At 39.8% G+C, this 17077-nt stretch overlaps 1 protein-coding gene across 1 annotated transcript; it reads left to right on the top strand.

The window, feature by feature from the left end:
• The first annotated feature begins 4963 nt into the window (after positions 1-4963).
• Positions 4964-17060, top strand: LOC133269997 (T-complex protein 1 subunit beta). Its single transcript, XM_061454821.1, has 16 exons — positions 4964-5113; positions 6285-6359; positions 6816-6881; positions 6980-7091; positions 7997-8073; positions 9151-9263; positions 9803-10005; positions 10178-10278; positions 10365-10492; positions 11787-11890; positions 13660-13779; positions 13995-14123; positions 14209-14312; positions 15340-15439; positions 15931-16072; positions 16729-17060. The coding sequence occupies exons 1-16, from the start codon at positions 5111-5113 to the stop codon at positions 16757-16759; spliced, it is 1608 nt and encodes a 535-aa protein (XP_061310805.1). The 5' UTR covers positions 4964-5110; the 3' UTR covers positions 16760-17060.
• Positions 17061-17077: the final 17 nt, after the last annotated feature.

Below are 17077 nucleotides of genomic sequence, written 5' to 3'. Positions count from 1 at the left end.
GTTTTACCCCTCTGACCAGGATTTGGGTGTAAAAAGGGCCACAAAAAGGTGCAAACTGTATGGAGTCTGAGCCAGTGTCAAAAAAGGGCTGCTCTTCTGTAGGTGACAGACCAGCAGTTGATTTTGCTGGTTTTATAACTGTGTGTATTGACTCAAAATCTGGCTGTCCTTGCTTTTGTTTTATACTTAACCACTTCTCATTGAGACAGGATCAGGAGAGAGCAGATTGTCTTTACTCACTGTTGGTGATGCAAAAATGCGAGTTCTGATTAATGTCAGTTACTTCTTTAAGCGTGTAATGATGTATCTGATTTGGACCTCTATTTCTAAACAGTATTTTACATGTAAGGTGGGATCAGTGGTGAAATTCCATTTCTACACTGTACTAATTTATTTAATGGCTACAAATAAGATGAAGCTGATTTAGTAGGAACTAATTGTGGACTTAAATCTGAATTTCTCCCATTTCCCCTGAAGAAGTTCGGTTCTTCAGTGATAGATAGAATTAGGTATTTTTGGAATTTAGTACGATCTTTCCCATCTTTTCCCTGAGGTAGCAATTCAGGCATTTATATTTGACAGTATTTACTTAATATAAACGTAAGTTCATTTATGATGTCTTTATTTTAAATTCATATACACTCCAAAAAAAGTCAGAAGAAATTCCACCACAAAAAACTGCGTTAAGATGGAGTCAAGGTTCCTGATGTCCTTCTTGTAGAGCATATACAAAAAAGATGGGAAAGTCACCAGTTAAGTCACCAGTTAAGGTTCTTTTCGCAATCTTTAGGAATTACTTCCTCTTCAGGACAAGATAAGTGAATAAGGAGGAAAAAACCCCTCAGCTTAGCAGCTGTAACTCTGACCATGTATACATTATGTCTTGTGATACCATGCTGTAAGGTATGTGACTAAGTCTTTCAGATGTCTTATTAGGATATTAGCCATTAAAACATGGTGTTTACTCCAGATTAACGCGGTGTTTTGTTTTGAAATATGTAGGTGTACAGATAGAATATGAGAGATGAAGTTACCTTCAAAGTTGATGAAACAAGTGTTGGACATTTCTATATTTTTAGATACTACAACGGGCATTTTGAAAATTTTCTTGCAGTTTTAATAATTATTTAGTGTGGTTACATACATATATTGTGACAATGTTTTCTGCTATATCCATTACTTTGGTGTAATTCTACTTTATGTAGCGAATATGTGTATATACAAAGGAGTTTATGTAAAAAAGATGATTAAGAAATAGGCTCAAGCCCTTCAGAACAGGGACTGTCTTCCTCTGTGTCTGCAAAGTACTTCATGCCTTGGTGTCACAGCCACAGCTCACATCTGAGACCCCTGGTGACCTAATTGCCAAGCAGTGAGTGTGGAGGAGCGGCTCTTCTGCCTTCCACGAGAAGCCTTGGTACAAAAGGTGCCGTGAAACTCACCTTGCCGCACACTGGGGCTGTGCTGTACGTGGTCATGCCCAACACCACCTGCCAACCAGAATGCCCAGAGTCCATGTCTCTGCTTCAGTCCTTCCCTTTGGCAGTAGGAAAGGAAGTCTGAGGTAGGAGCTTTGATGTCATCAGGGAATCTTCCTTGTTTGCAGGGTAATCCTTCTGGAGCTTGGTCAGGCCTCATGCAGTGTCCTTTGAAGCCAAACACGTGATTTGCATTGACTTCAAGGGCCACTGGACGTGCTCCTGCAAGATCAAGTTCTGCTGACGTAACAGCTCTGTTACACCTGAAGACCTGGTTGGTCAAGTTCTTCAGGAAAGGTCTAAAAATACTGTAAAAATATAAATATATTTAATAACAAGTACTGAAAAAAAAATCCTATTTGTTGTGGTCAGAGTTCAGATTATTATGTGAATTTTGATTTCTTAGTCATACTTGCATATATATTGCTTTAACTATTATGTATGAAAGAGGAAGTGATTCTGAAGTGCGTGAAAGATCAGGATTACACCTGTTTTGTAATGGTTGTATTAGTTAGGAATGGATGTCAGCACATCTAACTCCATATTAATGCAGTTTTTTTGCATTAGAATGTGTATGTCATACACCCACATTTTATATATAATATGTTATATGTTTGGTACTAACTTTGTATTTTTCCTGAAATTTTGCCAAATCTCAAACACAGGTGTTCTCACTTGTAACACTTTGGTACTTAATAACTGAATGTATAAGAAATGCTCTGGTATGAAAGGAAAGAGTGTTGTCTGGTGTCCCGCAATACAGATGTCTGAACCAGCAGGCCTGTTGCCTTTTTCGCATCTCGCTTTGCTGCAATGTCATCACCTTTCACCTCCTGACAAACAGGCTGTGTTTTAAACTCAACTGCAGACCTGCCATTACAGTTGGATACTGCGCTCGCACAAAAGCTGACTGGTAGTAGTGAGAATACAATAGTCACCAGCGTGCCACAAATGCATTTATTAAATGCAGAAATAGACACTTCTACAAAGGCCAAAATCTTATGTTGTATGTTCTTTTCTTGTCATTACATTGTATGATATTGTAAGATTATTGTATGTCCTAATTTGCATTATAAAATGTTTTTTCCTACTTAAAGGCATAAATATAGCAACTTTGTATAAAGGTAGCTTTCTAGATTTTTATTTCTTTTATATAAAAAAGTCTAAACAGTGGGAGTACCATTGCCAAATTGTTTATAAAATTTCAATTAACTTGCCCTGTTCAGTGAATTTGCTTTTACAAACATTCCGTATTTCTTTTATGAAAAAAGTAATATTATACTATGCAGAAAAGAGTGTATTTTTATGCCATTCCACATTTATCTTAAAAAGAAATTAATTTCACTTGTCTGAAGCTGTCATTACTGAGGAAGCTTACCAAATGCACATTTTTACATGTATCTGTATTATGACAACATTTTCCCCTTTACCAGTGCCAACTTCATTTGGAAAAAAAAGAAAAAAGGTAGCATGGCAATAAACTATTGATTTTTATGGAAAATGGCCTGTGGATTACTTTAGGATTTCCCAGTGTCAGTGTTGCTTATTGTATTTCGTTAGGATCACTTTTGTTGCTTTTCCTTAACTCATTGCTTCAGTTCCACTTCAGTTTAACTTGTTCCACTTGCATACCACTCATTGCTCAGTGGTTGAAAAAGAAACTAGAATATGCTAACGTGGAGTCTGTGAATTTTTCTCCGACATTTGTTTCACTTCTACTGCTGTTCTGTCACATCTTTCTCATGTATGTAGACTTAGATATCTTTGTTGTTGTTGTTGTTATGGTAGTACTGTTGCTGTTGACTACTGGCTGGTGAATCATGTGCTAGCAATTCAGATGTGCTCCTGTCTCAGCTACGAAGTGCCTGAGAGACCACAAAACCCCTATGGGCTTCGCTGGGATAGTACTGCTAAATTCAGAAACAAAGTAATGAGAACATACAAAGTTGAAGTCCTGTCCAGAAGGCCTTGTCACTTTTTTTCAAAGTTCAGTATTTCCTCTTTTCTCCCCAGTCACTGTTTCAAGGCATATTGTTAATGGTTTCTAGTCAACAAATGACCAAAACCCTAGAAACATCAAGTGATGTTTTGTTTTCAGAACCTCTTAAGCAACAACATGTTGGTTAGGAAACTTAGCTGAAAACTCAGTTCTCAAGAAGATCTTCATAGTTTTGCAGCTTTCCTAATGGGAATGGCTGCTTAGCAGTTCATGACACTTAACATTTCATAATAAGGTGATACAGAGTTCAGCAGAAACTCTGGTTGTTTTTATCTTCATTTTGAAGAGGAAAAAAGCTTCCCAGAGATGTTTGTGCACCTTTCCTGATGTGATAGCAGGTAAAATATATGCAGTTAGACAACTTAATTTCTAGCAATATTATGACTAAACCATAATGCAGCTGATGTGATTCCAATTAAAATATGCATATGTCTCACGTCCTTGAGCTAATGATGCTTTGTTCTGAAATAAAATTTTGAAGCCAGCTCAAGATAAGGTGGCATTGAGCAGCCAAACATCAAAGAGCTGACCTTCCAGCTGTAGATGCCTAGGGCTAGGATTTCCAGTAATGCTATAAAATGGCCTTGTTAAAATTCCTATACATAAATCAACAGTAATATATCTGTTTATTCTCTGTTGGGAGCACCTGAAGAGTTGGATTTTGTGGAGAGTCTCTGTCTTCCTTCCTCCCACCCTCAAAATCCTATCTGCTCAGAGGCTTAACTGACTGGCCTGACGTGAAGTTAAACCTGAAACTAGATGCTGTGATCAACGCCTCAGTTACTGGTCCCAGAGAAACCAGAGAGCGGTTGCTGTTCCAGCAACCGGGTTGCTCAAAGTCGCGTCCAGCCTCACCTTGGACACTGCCAGGGATGGGGCATCCACAGCTTATCTGGGCAGCCTGTGCCAGAGCCTCAGCACCCTCACAGGGAAGAACTTCTTTGTAATATTGAATCTGAATCTGCGCCTTTCAGTTTAAAGCCCCTTGTCCTGTCACTACATACCCTTATAAAAATAATGTATTGAGTGGGACTGTGCTGGGGTTGTCTCCCATTCACTACTTTTAATCGGTGATCTGCATGATACAACAGCAGGTATCCCGGACAGTCTGGCAAGTTCACTGGAAGACAGGAGCTGCTAATTTGAAATACTTCTGACCAGTTTGAGAACTGGGAGTATGATGAAATTAAAATAGGGAAGCTTCTACCTCCTTCGGAAGGGCAGAAATAACTCTGCGCAGAAATACAGTGCCCAGATGGCAGCTCTTCGGAGAAAGGGTGCTGCGGGGCACTGCCAGGCGAGCCCGTAACAGGTGCTGCCGCGCAAGACGCGGCCTTAGCGCGGGAGGGCAGCAGCATGGCTTTAAGTCGCGTAAGTCCTTAAAACACCCGGAACCACCCCCCGCCACACCCGCGCCGTGCTTTGCCTTGCACAGCCACTGGGGGCCGAGCCCCAGCCTCCTCCTCCTGAGGGGGGGAACGACTGCGGCTCCCAGCCTGCCGCGCGCCGCCGGAAGCGGTGGCTTCTCTGACGCCAGTTCCGGCAGGAGATCGTGGGGGTTGTGGGTCCGCGCGCTGGTTCTCTGTTGGCAGCGGCTGTTGGCGGGGTCCCGGTCGGCGGCAGCACCGGCACCATGGTGAGCTCGCGGCGGGGCGGCGGTTCGGCCCGCCCGGTGTTGCGCGGCGGGGCTGAGCGGGGCGGAGCGGCGGGCGCACACTCCCCGCAGACCCGCGTGCAAGGGCCCGGCGGCCGCGCCCCTCTCCCGCGCTTTGTCCGGCCCGGAGGCTGAGGCGCTCGCGTGGGGGCGGCCTCGCGCCCTGCCCCGCGCGCGGCTGGCGGGGAGGGAGGTGAGAGGAGGAGGAGGCGGCGGCGTGTTGGGCATGGAAGGTTCTAGAGCGCGGGCGAGGAGGGTCCGTGAGGGCGCGGCCGGGCCGGGCCGGAGGGGGCGGGATACGGGTCGAGTCCCGGTCTGCTGTCGGCCGTTCCCATCACCCCGCAGGAGAGGGGCTCCGGGTCTGTTCGTGCCCTGCGCCCGCGGCGCGGCTGCCGCCATGGAAGCCTCTGCTTCTTCCTCGCATCTCTCAGAAAGCCCGGAGAGGCAGCACAGAGGCCCCGAGCGTGAGCGGCCGCTGTCGATCGCCGGCCGAGGGCTGCCCTCCCGTTGTGTGGGGCCTCCTACCGCAGCAGCGTTTTCATTTTTGTTGTCAAAAGCAGTGATGTAACGGGCACTTTGCGTAGCAAAAGGGGTGAGCTTGCTACACAGCAAAGTAAAATGTCGCCGAACTCCCTTGTTTTCGGATTTGGTCCTACTCCAGTTAATGCCCTGAGTTCTTTGAAAGCATTGGTCTATAAAGGAGTCTGTTCATTATTGCTGTAATTAGTTTGCGTGGGAATGCAATAAAGTGATAGGGCTCAACACAAATATTGAAGACCCGACATGGTTAGTTAACGAGATTCTTTTAAGTTCTGCTCGTGGTGCCTGTCTTTGGATGGTTTGAGTCTGACAGCCATGCAGAACAGGACCATGAAGTAAGGTTCTGGTAACAGCCTTCCAAAGGAATATGGGGTACAGTCTCTAAGAGCAGATTGCAGTCGATCTTGTAATCTTCATGTGATTGAGATTGCAAGGTAGATTTAAAGAAAGAGTCAAAGTGAATTTGTCCTGAATATACCTTTATCAAAACCAAATGGGGTATGGAAATAAATAATTGCAGTAATTGTTTAGGTTGTTAGTGCCAGGAATTTGTTTCTAAAATGCATAGTGTTATTAAAGCTAAAGGAATATTCTTATGTTAACTCTGCTTTAGGCATCCCTTTCCCTTGCTCCTGTGAACATTTTCAAGGCAGGTGCAGATGAAGAAAAGGCAGAAACGGCTCGGCTTGTAAGTTTAAGCCTCTAAGAAACTGGGGTAGTTAAACCATGTCTTTTCTACTGTTAAATGTGCTTTCAGTTTTTGGTGATGTGGAACTTAATCTTTCTCTTACTGTTTCTTTCTTGTTGTATTTCTGTGAACAGAAGAGGAGTGTTGTTCATGCTAACATGAAACTCCTCATAGTTCAGAAACTAAATAACTTTAGCTCGGGAGGTTGGTGTTCATTGAGAGGCATTTCTCTTGCCTATGAGACAGGCTTTTATGGTTTCTGTGGGAATTCAGTATATTTGATCTGGTTACAAAAATGTATCAGTTCAAGAAACTTCACCCCAGGCTCTGCTGAAAGAAAGTGTGCTGTGGAAGGGTTGGGTTAAGATGTCACCTTGCAAATTATGGGCTAGCATATAATTCTTGCGTTAAAGTAGAAGTAAGTCATTCTCTAAGATATATTTGCTTTCATTTCAGTCGTCCTTTGTTGGTGCCATTGCTATTGGTGACCTGATCAAGAGCACTCTGGGGCCTAAAGGCATGGTAAGTCAGCTGCAAATTCTCAGTAGTCGTACCTATTAATTTAGTTTTAATAGTTGCAGTACATTTTGAAGTGGTATTCTAAATCTTGCGTCTTGTAGGACAAGATTCTTCTAAGTACTGGGAGAGCTAGCACAGTAACAGTTACCAATGATGGTGCAACCATCCTGAAAGCTATTGGAGTTGACAACCCAGCTGCCAAGGTCTTGGTTGGTGAGTTTTTAACAGCTTGTAATTGCAATACTTGGCATTTTTTTCATTTGTAACTTTGTTATTGCAGGGTTTTTTTGTGCTTAGAATTAACTTTTCTTAAATAATATGAAAAATTGAAGCAGGGGCAGGGGAGGGAGGCAGAATTCCTGAAGTAAGGAGGCCAGGGTGTGGCAAGAATTGTGGAACTCCGCAGAAGTAAAATTGAGGTATATGCTGCTCTTGCAAAACTGTTCTGGTGTCTCATTTTCCCTCAGCCCTGGTTTGTTCCAGGAGTCAGAGAGACAAAAGAAAACTGTCCTTCTTTTTCACTGGGAAAGTTTGAAACAGAAATCTACTGGAGTACAGAGGATCTCTCAGGTTCTCCCTGATGTAAATCTCTTTTTATCACTTAATCGACGTTGTACTCTGGACAGTTTACCTTCGTAAAGGACTGTCTTGGCATGCCAGTGGTCCACTTTTAGTTTCAAGCAGGACACTGAACAACTAATTCAGTGTCGAGTTTCTTAATGGTTTCATGTTTGCTGGGTCCTTCTGTATCAGTTGTTCATGCAGCCTACATGGCTATTATATTCTCTGATCCAGTATGGATACCTTAGAACTTCTGTCCGGCCTTGCTTCCTTTTAATGACTATGTTTAGGAATAGGGAGAGAGTGGGATAGCTCTTGACCATCACCATGCTGGAACTGGTGTCTAGGTTGCAAATAAAGAGCAGGAATTTGGAGGATGCTGAATTTGATATGCACAGGTTTTTCTGTGACTTACAGAGTGACCTTTTTAAACTATCAAAAAATAAGATTCTTTTTTCTTCAAACAAATGTGAAGTGAGAGTAATTGTATCTGAATCTGGTACTGGTGAGCGTGGTATTTTGAATCAAAAAATTACCGCAGAGATTTCTTCCTTCAGACATGTCAAAGGTTCAAGATGATGAAGTTGGCGATGGGACTACGTCTGTCACGGTGTTGGCAGCTGAATTACTGAGGGTGATGTATTACAGTTTTTCATACGTGTTTCTATTTGGCAATGTGCTCCTGTGGTGTCAGTGCGAGGTGTGGTGTTTGATGTTTATGAAGAGGGCTCCCTAAGTATAGGAATACCTTGCTCCATTGCCATTGAAATTGATAGGGGGAAAAAACCAATTTAGGTATTGTGTCATCAAATATATATAAAAAATATTTTAAACTATATTCCTTATATTACTGTTGACAAATTCACTAGTATTTTAATTTGGTACATTTTAGAAAATTATTTTCTCTTCCTTTAGTATATAAGTGAAACAGTGAAGTATCTCTCACAGGTCACTTCTTGGATGTCGCACTGAGCAGCGTGCAGCACTGCTTAGTTGTGACATTCACTCCTCTGAAATCCTTTTCCATAGCATCATTGAGAGAGGAAAAAAAAAAAAGGCATGTTAAATTCTGTTCTTGTGTGCACAGGACTTGAATTTATCTTTTAATTTCTTCAAATTATTATTTAAATAATTATTACATTTCCTTAAATTATTATTAAATAATGTTCCTTTAAATTCTGTATGGTTTTCATATTTACATAAAATCTTATACTGCTAAACTCTAAATTCGAAATTACTATGAAAGAGACTTCAGAAGTGAGGAATTATTGTTAGCAGAGATGTGCCAGTAAATCTAATCATCTCAGATCCAGAAGCTGTGATCAAAAACATCAGAGAAATGATCCGTCAGCTTGCCAAGTTCCTCTCAAAAAGGGAGTTAGAAGATGTTTGTTTTTCCAACTACACTTTAAATTGCAGCTTTAAGTGAACAGGAAACTGATCTAAAACATGAAGCCAAAGATAGCTATTCTGAAGTCTGTGTCTGGTTGGTTTTTTTTCATTAATCAAACTTCAGTATTCCAAGGGCAGATTGTATTTGCCTAGATTGGAAATAAAGCTGCCAATAGGGTCACTTTCATTTCATTGTTACAGCTCTCTGGTTTTCACTGCCATTCAGAATTTTCTTATTACTTGGAAGTGTCTTTCATAGTTAGTGACACTAAGTGTACCTTGGGGGGAAAAAAAATGATTATTTATTTCATTTAAATAGGAGGCAGAATTACTGATTTCAAAGAAGATTCATCCTCAGACCATTATTGCAGGCTGGAGAGCAGCCACAAAAGCTTCAAGAGAGGCACTTTTGAAAGCAGCTGTGGATCATGGGTTAGTAATGTACATTTGCTGTAGGTCTTTATAAACCAGTCAAGACTAAAACATCACTAAGAATTATATACCACTGCGAAGTTCTTTGCTTTCTTTTAAGTAGTGTGAAGGCTGAATTTGTAAGTTGTAACAGTTAAGAAAGGCTTTTTGCTTTTTTTTTTATAAGCTGCTTTATGAAATGATTTAAAATTAGTTATGATGTGCAGAAACTAAATACAAGGAGTAAGTTGCTCCTTAGAACAAAAATGTGAGCTGTTACTTCAGATTTCCTGCTGTGATTTTAAATGTGACTGTTTTCTTTACCCAGCACTTTGAGAGCACAGATTTGCTAAAGCTGAATGCAAAGTTTTTCCTAATTGAAATTTCAAGTGCAAGGTTGTATTCTGGGACGCTGGCAGGATTCTGAGTATCATTTCTCAAAATGGAACATGGTGCACGTAGACACAGGCAACAGGAAGCGGGGAGAGACTTATGGTGATAGGTTAATGATAGTTAAAGCTTTCAGACTTTCCACTTTAACTGTACTGCCTTTATTTTAGTGGTGATGAAGTGAAGTTCCGTGAAGATTTGATGAACATTGCAGGAACAACCCTTTCATCCAAATTACTTACTCATCATAAAGATCACTTTGTCAAGTTAGCTGTAGAAGCTGTCCTTAGGTTGAAAGGTTCTGGTAATTTGGAGGCTATCCACGTCATTAAGAAACTTGGTGGAAGTTTGGCTGATTCCTACTTGGATGAGGGTAAGTCTGTGTGTTGGCTGAAAGCATGCTTGAGAAATTAAGCTGTCAAATTTGTTCTAGGAAACATTGCTATGTTATTGTTAAATTGAATACTAAATATGAGGGGGATTTATAATAATTTAGATTAATTGCTCTCCTTTTTAAGTCTTACAAGGCCTCTCTGTTACTACAGGCTTTTTACTCGACAAGAAGATTGGTGTAAATCAGCCAAAAAGAATAGAAAATGCAAAGATTCTAATTGCAAATACTGGTATGGATACAGACAAAATTAAGGTATGGGACTCAGCTACTGTTGTGAAACAATGTTTTTGTAAATTGACTTTATTTTTAGACTGAATTCTTTGGTTTCTTTTATTTAGATTTTTGGCTCTCGTGTTAGAGTGGACTCTGCAGCAAAAGTGGCAGAAATAGAACAAGCAGAAAAAGAAAAAATGAAGGAGAAGGTTGAGAGTATTCTGAAGCATGGCATAAACTGCTTTATTAACAGGTATGCCCCTTCTTGGAAAAAGGGGAGAGTCACAAAGTTGTACAAGTGGCACTGTTTTCCACAGAAGCAAAAACTTACTCTTTCAAGACATGGTGCCTCTTATAACTCACTTTATAAATCTGTGTCAAACATCTGTAAGAGCCATTGACAGACTGATGAATCTTACAGCCCCTCCATCTATGTCATGTTTCACACACTGCATTTTTCTTCAGGCAAAATGAATACTCTTTCCATTGAACATGGTAGAGATACAGAGTCCTAGAGTCAGGAGTCCTGTTGGTAAATTGATGGAAGAATCCTTTGAAGTATTCAGAAAATCCTTAGCTCCACTGATGCTATCCAGTATGCTTGGAACATGGGTGGTTGCTCTAAGGAAGCTCAGGTAGCATCAGTCACTATAACCAGGCTAGTGGTGCTGCAGTTAGATTGACTTGACTTTCAGATTTATTCCCTGATAAAATTGACTTCTTATACTATAGATCAGCATCACATCAGATACTGTAAATGTTAGCCAGTTAATTACCCCTGAGGATATGTGTGATAAAGGCCAAGGCCATATGGTTCTGGGGTAGAAGGTGTTTTCTCCGCGTGTAATCAGCAGTGTCATTTGTCACTTTGAAGGTAGATCAGAAACACCTTTCTTGCTGGAGATGACATCTCACAGCTCCTGCTGAATTTCTGCAACACTCAGCCTTTAATTAGGAATGGAAAAATAATCTGGCGTAGCTCTCCTCAGTGGGCATTGGCCATTGAACTTTAGGTGGCTGCTTTGTTAAGATGCGGATATGTATTAATAAGGGAACATGTACTCTTCTCTGTGGTCTGCTGTTTGTGTACGTTACAAGATTGGCCATTTGTTGTTCCCAGATTTGTAAACTGTTTGGTTTTTGTATTGGTGAAGGAATTAAAGACATTACTTCACATGTTCTAGTGCACCCTGCTAGAATAGGGAGTCAAGTGCTCAGCAGGCACTTTGGATCAAAGGACTTAGTATTTAAAGTGTATGGGTCCTTGTGCTTAGTGTGACAGTGTCTTCAGGGAAGGGTATTTCAAAAAGCTTTGAGGTTTGATTTTTTCCCTTTTTTTTTTTTCTTAGCTTTGTGTGTTTTTCCGTCAGTGCATTTGCTTTTGTGTGGTGTAACATTCCATGTGTGGTAGGTGTCTCAAATGTTGACTGCTTTTGTAGTTTTCAGAAACCTGTTGCATGACCATGCTACTGAGTATCAGGTGTCCTTTTGTTACACTGGTTTTGTCGCATGGGTAACTGGAGGATGTGTCTGTGTTCTAATTGTAGGCAGTTGATCTACAACTACCCTGAACAGCTCTTTGGAGCTGCTGGCGTCATGGCTATTGAACATGCGGACTTTGCTGGTGTTGAACGTCTGGCTCTTGTTACAGGTTTGTGGAGTATCTTGCATGAAACTTGAAAGGGCGCATTATTTGTTTAGTAAATGTTAACTTGTGATCACTTAATTGTAGTTTTTATTATTAAGCAGATTTGTGAATATGAAAAGTACTCCAAATAAGCTTTATTTTATAGATCTTTAAATACAATACAAAATTGGCCATAAGTAACTTTGAAATTACTCTGTTGATTTATCAACTCCTATGTAACTGTCAGTATTTTTTTTAGAAGCAGGTAACTCAGTTTCTATATTTAGTATGTTATACTTTACCCATAAACTGTCTTTTGATTCTGAATCCTTCCTGCATAATAATTTAAACATACTTTTTTTTTCCATAGTAACTGTGAGTAAAGGATCATAATGTGAACTGTGGAATTTCATTTATCCAGATAGTAGTGCCAGTTAGTTATTTTCTTTCATATTTTAAAAATACTTTCAGTTAAGTCTCTGCTTGATAAGCTTCTGAAATACTTGTTTTCTAGAGAAAAGGTGAAACTTAGCGATAGAAAGAATAAGAAGATGAATCCACTAGTTAATGAATGCCATCTGGTTATAAATATCTATTGTTTGATTGTAATAATGGTCATCCCTTGTTAAAAATGTGGGCCTGAGTTATCATCTTGAGGTGGACCTCAAATAACACTAACAATGTGGATATTTTTAGTAGTGGTCAGTGTAAATGTGATTCTAATAACCAATGAAAACAAAACATCTGGAATGCTACAGTTGATTCTTGTTGCTGAAGTTAGAGATAGTTAGCTGGAATGTTATTAAAAAGCTTATTGTGAAAATCTTCATGAGAACAAAGAACTGGCTTTGCAGGGAGAAAGGAAAATACGCTGGCTTTTTTAGTTTAGCACAGCTGAAGTTGCGGTTGTGTGTAACTGTTTGAGGACTCATTGACACAGGCAAATGCTTGATTGAGAGGAATGTTGCTTATGTTCCAGAGCAAGTACAAAGCAAATTTTGTAGGCAGAGCAAACGGACCATATCTAGACCACACTGGATCAGATAATATAGCTGAAAACAATAGACAGGCTTTTAGTAAGCATAAGCTCTCTACTACAAATCTTGTCTTCCCTTGTAACACTACAGCTACAGCAGTGCTGCAAGCCAATGTGGAACAATTGAGCATAGATTGGGAGTAAATACATGTAAATGTTTTTTTTAATAGGAAGAGAAAAGTACTAGAACAATATTCAGAGGCATTTTGGTCTTTGTAATATCAGTTTTGTTTACAATATGGAAGTTTACAAATAGTGCACAGTATTGCTGCTACAACGCTGCATGACACTTGTAATTCACGAGAGTGGTGGCTAGTGGTTCTCAGCCATCATCAGGCAGGCAAGATGAGTAGTGGCACAAGCTCAAGTTTAAAAACATAAAAAAACTTGACCTAGTATTTTATAAATACTGTATCAATAAATGCTGTTAAAACTTTAAACAGATTGACATTTTAATACTGGCAAAGATTAATGCTTAGTCTCTTACCCAGACAGAACTCAAAAGCATTGCAGCTATTGTAATTTTTCAGATGTGAAACAAAATACTGATTTGTTAAGGAAGTAGAAGATTTCTGGTACCATATGCTGACACTGGAAAAATTTGGCTTATCAGTATTATTAATTTAAACCTGGGCAATCATGAATACTGTTTTGTTTGTTGTTTGTTTTCAGACCCCTCATCCCCCCTGGGTTAAATCTTGCCTGAACAGACGTCTTCAACATGAGTTCTAACTTTAGCATGATCTTACATTTGTAGGTGGTGAAATTGCATCAACCTTTGATCACCCTGAGCTAGTAAAACTAGGAAGCTGCAAGCTTATTGAGGAAGTCATGATTGGAGAAGATAAGCTCATTCATTTCTCTGGAGTGGCAATGGGTAAGTGTTTTACCACTGATGTGATAGCATAGTGTACATAATTTCATTCTATCTGTGAAATGTCATCATGCTTCCTTTTTCCCCCGAAACTGATCTGGGTGGAACTTGACTGCAGTGATAGCAAAACTGTTAAAAATGCTTTGCAGTAGCTTCTTTTTTTGTGTGTTGGTTTTGTTTTGTTTTTTTTTTAATCTTTTTACATTTGTGCTTTTTAGGTGAAGCTTGCACCATAGTTTTGCGTGGAGCAACACAGCAGATTCTAGATGAAGCCGAGAGGTCTTTGCATGATGCTCTCTGTGTTCTTGCCCAGACCGTGAAAGACACTAGAACTGTGTATGGTGGAGGTGAATGTTAGATTCTTCATCTATGATATTAATTTTGTAATAACTGTTCAAGTCAGACATCAACATCTGTGTCTTTAATGACTAGGTTGTTCAGAGATGCTGATGGCTAATGCTGTTGCAGAACTTGCCATCAGAACACCTGGCAAAGAGTCTGTTGCAATGGAGTCCTTTGCTAAAGCCTTAAGGATGGTAAGTTTGTTCAGTCAGATTGCTTGGATTAATAGACATAAAATTTCACCAAATTTGCTAACTTCTGGCATCAGATAGTTGTTTCTCTTTCAAAGTTTTGGTTGTCTAAAAGTAAAACAGTGAAATTTAGCAACACAACTTGGATGAACAAATGGGAAAACTTGCTGTTTTCTCTCTTAGGAAATAAGTATTGGTGTGTTAATAATGCAGCATGTTACAGAATTCTGAATGTTTAATGCTAGCCCTCTTTTAAGTGGTTCTTCCTCCTCTTAACCTGCAAGGTTAAAAGTGCAGCAGAAATGTCAGCTGAATAAGCTGAGATTTTTTTGTGCTGATTTATGAAAGAGCATTCTATTGATACTATTGATTGTATTCATGCTCTAGTACTGTCTAGAAGTTTCTAACTTGCATTGGAGTCTACTCTTACTTCCTAGAAGATGCATTGCAAGTAACGTTTATAGAATATTATTGTGCTAACAGGCTATCCATTTGAGGGGAGGAAAAATGCCTTCCTGTTATTTAATCTAGGGAAAACCAAAGACCATAGGAAAACATTTCTGCAAGAAAATAAAAAAGCATCGTAAGACTTGGTGTTACTTCTTGAGCCAGCGCCTGCAATTCGCACTCCTTTCACTTCCACAGTGAACAGAATGATCAGGTGGTTAATGCTTACCAGCAGGCTCATATTCTTAAAATGAAACTTTATTTCATGTTTCTCCAGTTGTAGTCTGAAATAGATAGATTTCATTCTGCCCATGTAAAAAGAACTGAAAAAACTGCTAACATGATCCTGCCCTCTCAGATACTCTCTTATAACAAGGTTTTAAGCAAAATCCTTAGAGAAGTATTTTGATTTTTTTTTTTTTTTTGTTTTCTCTATCTTCTGATCACTGTAACACATCTGCCATACTTTTGAAACTTCCTGTTGTTGAAACTGAACAGTAAATAGTAATATCAAAGTATGTTTCCTGTTTACTAGGGATCAGGCCCTGCATGAATTAAAACCAGCCTGTGTTTCTCCCCATAGATCCCAACAATAATAGCTGACAATGCTGGCTATGACAGTGCAGATTTGGTTGCTCAGCTCAGAGCTGCTCACAGTGAAGGGAAGACTACTTACGGACTTGGTAAGGGGCTTCATGTTACTTCTATTACTGGACTCCTGTTTGGTAGGGCAGTGAGGCTTATTAAACTCGCTCACTTGTCTTTGATACATTCAGTTGGAAGTATGCTGATTTTTGTTTGCTTTGCACAGAGCATGGGCTGCACTTAGTCGTTTATCATTCTACCAAACTTTCCACAATAGAGTGAAATGCTTTGTTTTTCAAGGGGATGGGTTCCACCTGCAGAGACGACTTTGCTCACTCACATTGAGTCTAGTTACATGAAGCTTAAAAAGAAAGGTATTGATTTAAAACCATTTTTTTTATATATATAATTGCAGCATGTTAGGCTTAAATTGGGACCCTTGAAGTAAAAGACTTTAATACTTTCCTTACTATTAATGTCATTCATTTGAGCCAGGTGAGTTACCATACTGCCAGCTTCCTTGTAATTTCCTTAAAAAAAAAAAACACAAGTTCAAACAAACAAGCTCTTAATTTGTCTCTCCTTCCAGATATGAGAGAGGGTACCATTGGAGACATGGCAGCCTTGGGAGTAACAGAAAGTTTCCAAGTTAAGAGACAAGTTTTGCTGAGCGCAGCGGAAGCAGCAGAAATGATTCTTCGTGTAGATGACATTATTAAAGCAGCACCAAGGTATGAGCTGAGTGTCTGCATGGTCAGTTGTGGTATAGAGCAACCTTCTGTGGAAGAGTAAACTGCAGTTCTAGAAATACTTCCATTTGTAGTGAAGAATGACATCTGACATGCTAACGTCCATGTTACATGAGGGGGATTTTTTTGTGTTAGCAGTATAAACAGGCCTTTTGAGCGATCAGTGCACTTTAACTAGGCACTGCTCAGGCATGCTAATTTATCTTGGGTCACCAGCTACTCATATGCCATAGATAGCAGTAAAACATTTGCAGAAGTGGCTGACTAAAATGTGAGGGATCATGCTGCTTTGCTTTTTTCTTTTGGCAAGAATTGCGGTGAAATGCCTAGCTGCTTCTAAAGTGGAATCTGTGGCTAAAACAAAACCACATTTGTTAAAAAGTTCAGGAAGAAATGCCTCTTCTAGGCAGATTATCCTGAGCATGCCTGCTTCCAGGTGGTCTGCACTGCTTTGTGAATTGCAGGGTTTTTTACTGTGGTCAGAGGTGGTGTATTAGCTTTGAGATGATGCTGCCTTTTGTGCTGTGAGATAAGCACTAAACACAAAACACCAACTTAAAAATAAGGGTAGGTTGGGAGACTGGTGGACATCGTTGTGTGTGAGGAATTTTCTGATTTTTTTTTTTTTTTCTCCCCAGAAAACGCGTACCGGACAATCGCCCATGTTAAATTTTCTTCAGTACCGGATGAGCACAGTGAGGATGTGTGGACCAGATCTCACCTAGTAGCTTTTTTTTAATGATCTGTTTCTTGTGAGGTTGTGGAACAGAAGCTTGAAAAGAGCAAATCTCCATCAATAACATGAAATAACTGACTTCAGTTGGCTTTAACTTATTTCGGTTTCTGTATGTTGTGGGGAAGAATTCACTTTCAAGTAAATCAGGGGCTTTATACAACCCTCTTTTCTTCTGTTCCTCTCCACGTTCCACTTAAAATACATGGAAATAAATAAAAATTCATATTCATCAAAGTTGTCTTTGTGTAGAA

The sequence above is a fragment of the Pezoporus flaviventris genome, unplaced genomic scaffold (assembly GCF_033815535.1).
Source record: "Pezoporus flaviventris isolate CSIRO_AGI_PZ_B2104156 unplaced genomic scaffold, CSIRO_AGI_Pfla_v1 ptg000016l, whole genome shotgun sequence".
Lineage (NCBI taxonomy): Eukaryota > Metazoa > Chordata > Aves > Psittaciformes > Psittacidae > Pezoporus > Pezoporus flaviventris.
Note: the sequence above shows the minus strand (reverse complement) of the source record. Positions and strands in the feature narration are given on the sequence as shown.

What these genes read in the sequence shown, in the direction of transcription:
- LOC133269997 (XM_061454821.1), top strand. An exon ending in ATAAACTGCTTTATTAACAG is followed by an intron (nt 10,493 to 11,786) that starts GTATGCCCCTTC and finishes TTCTAATTGTAG; the next exon opens with GCAGTTGATCTACAACTACC. An exon ending in GAAGACTACTTACGGACTTG is followed by an intron (nt 15,440 to 15,930) that starts GTAAGGGGCTTC and finishes CTCTCCTTCCAG; the next exon opens with ATATGAGAGAGGGTACCATT.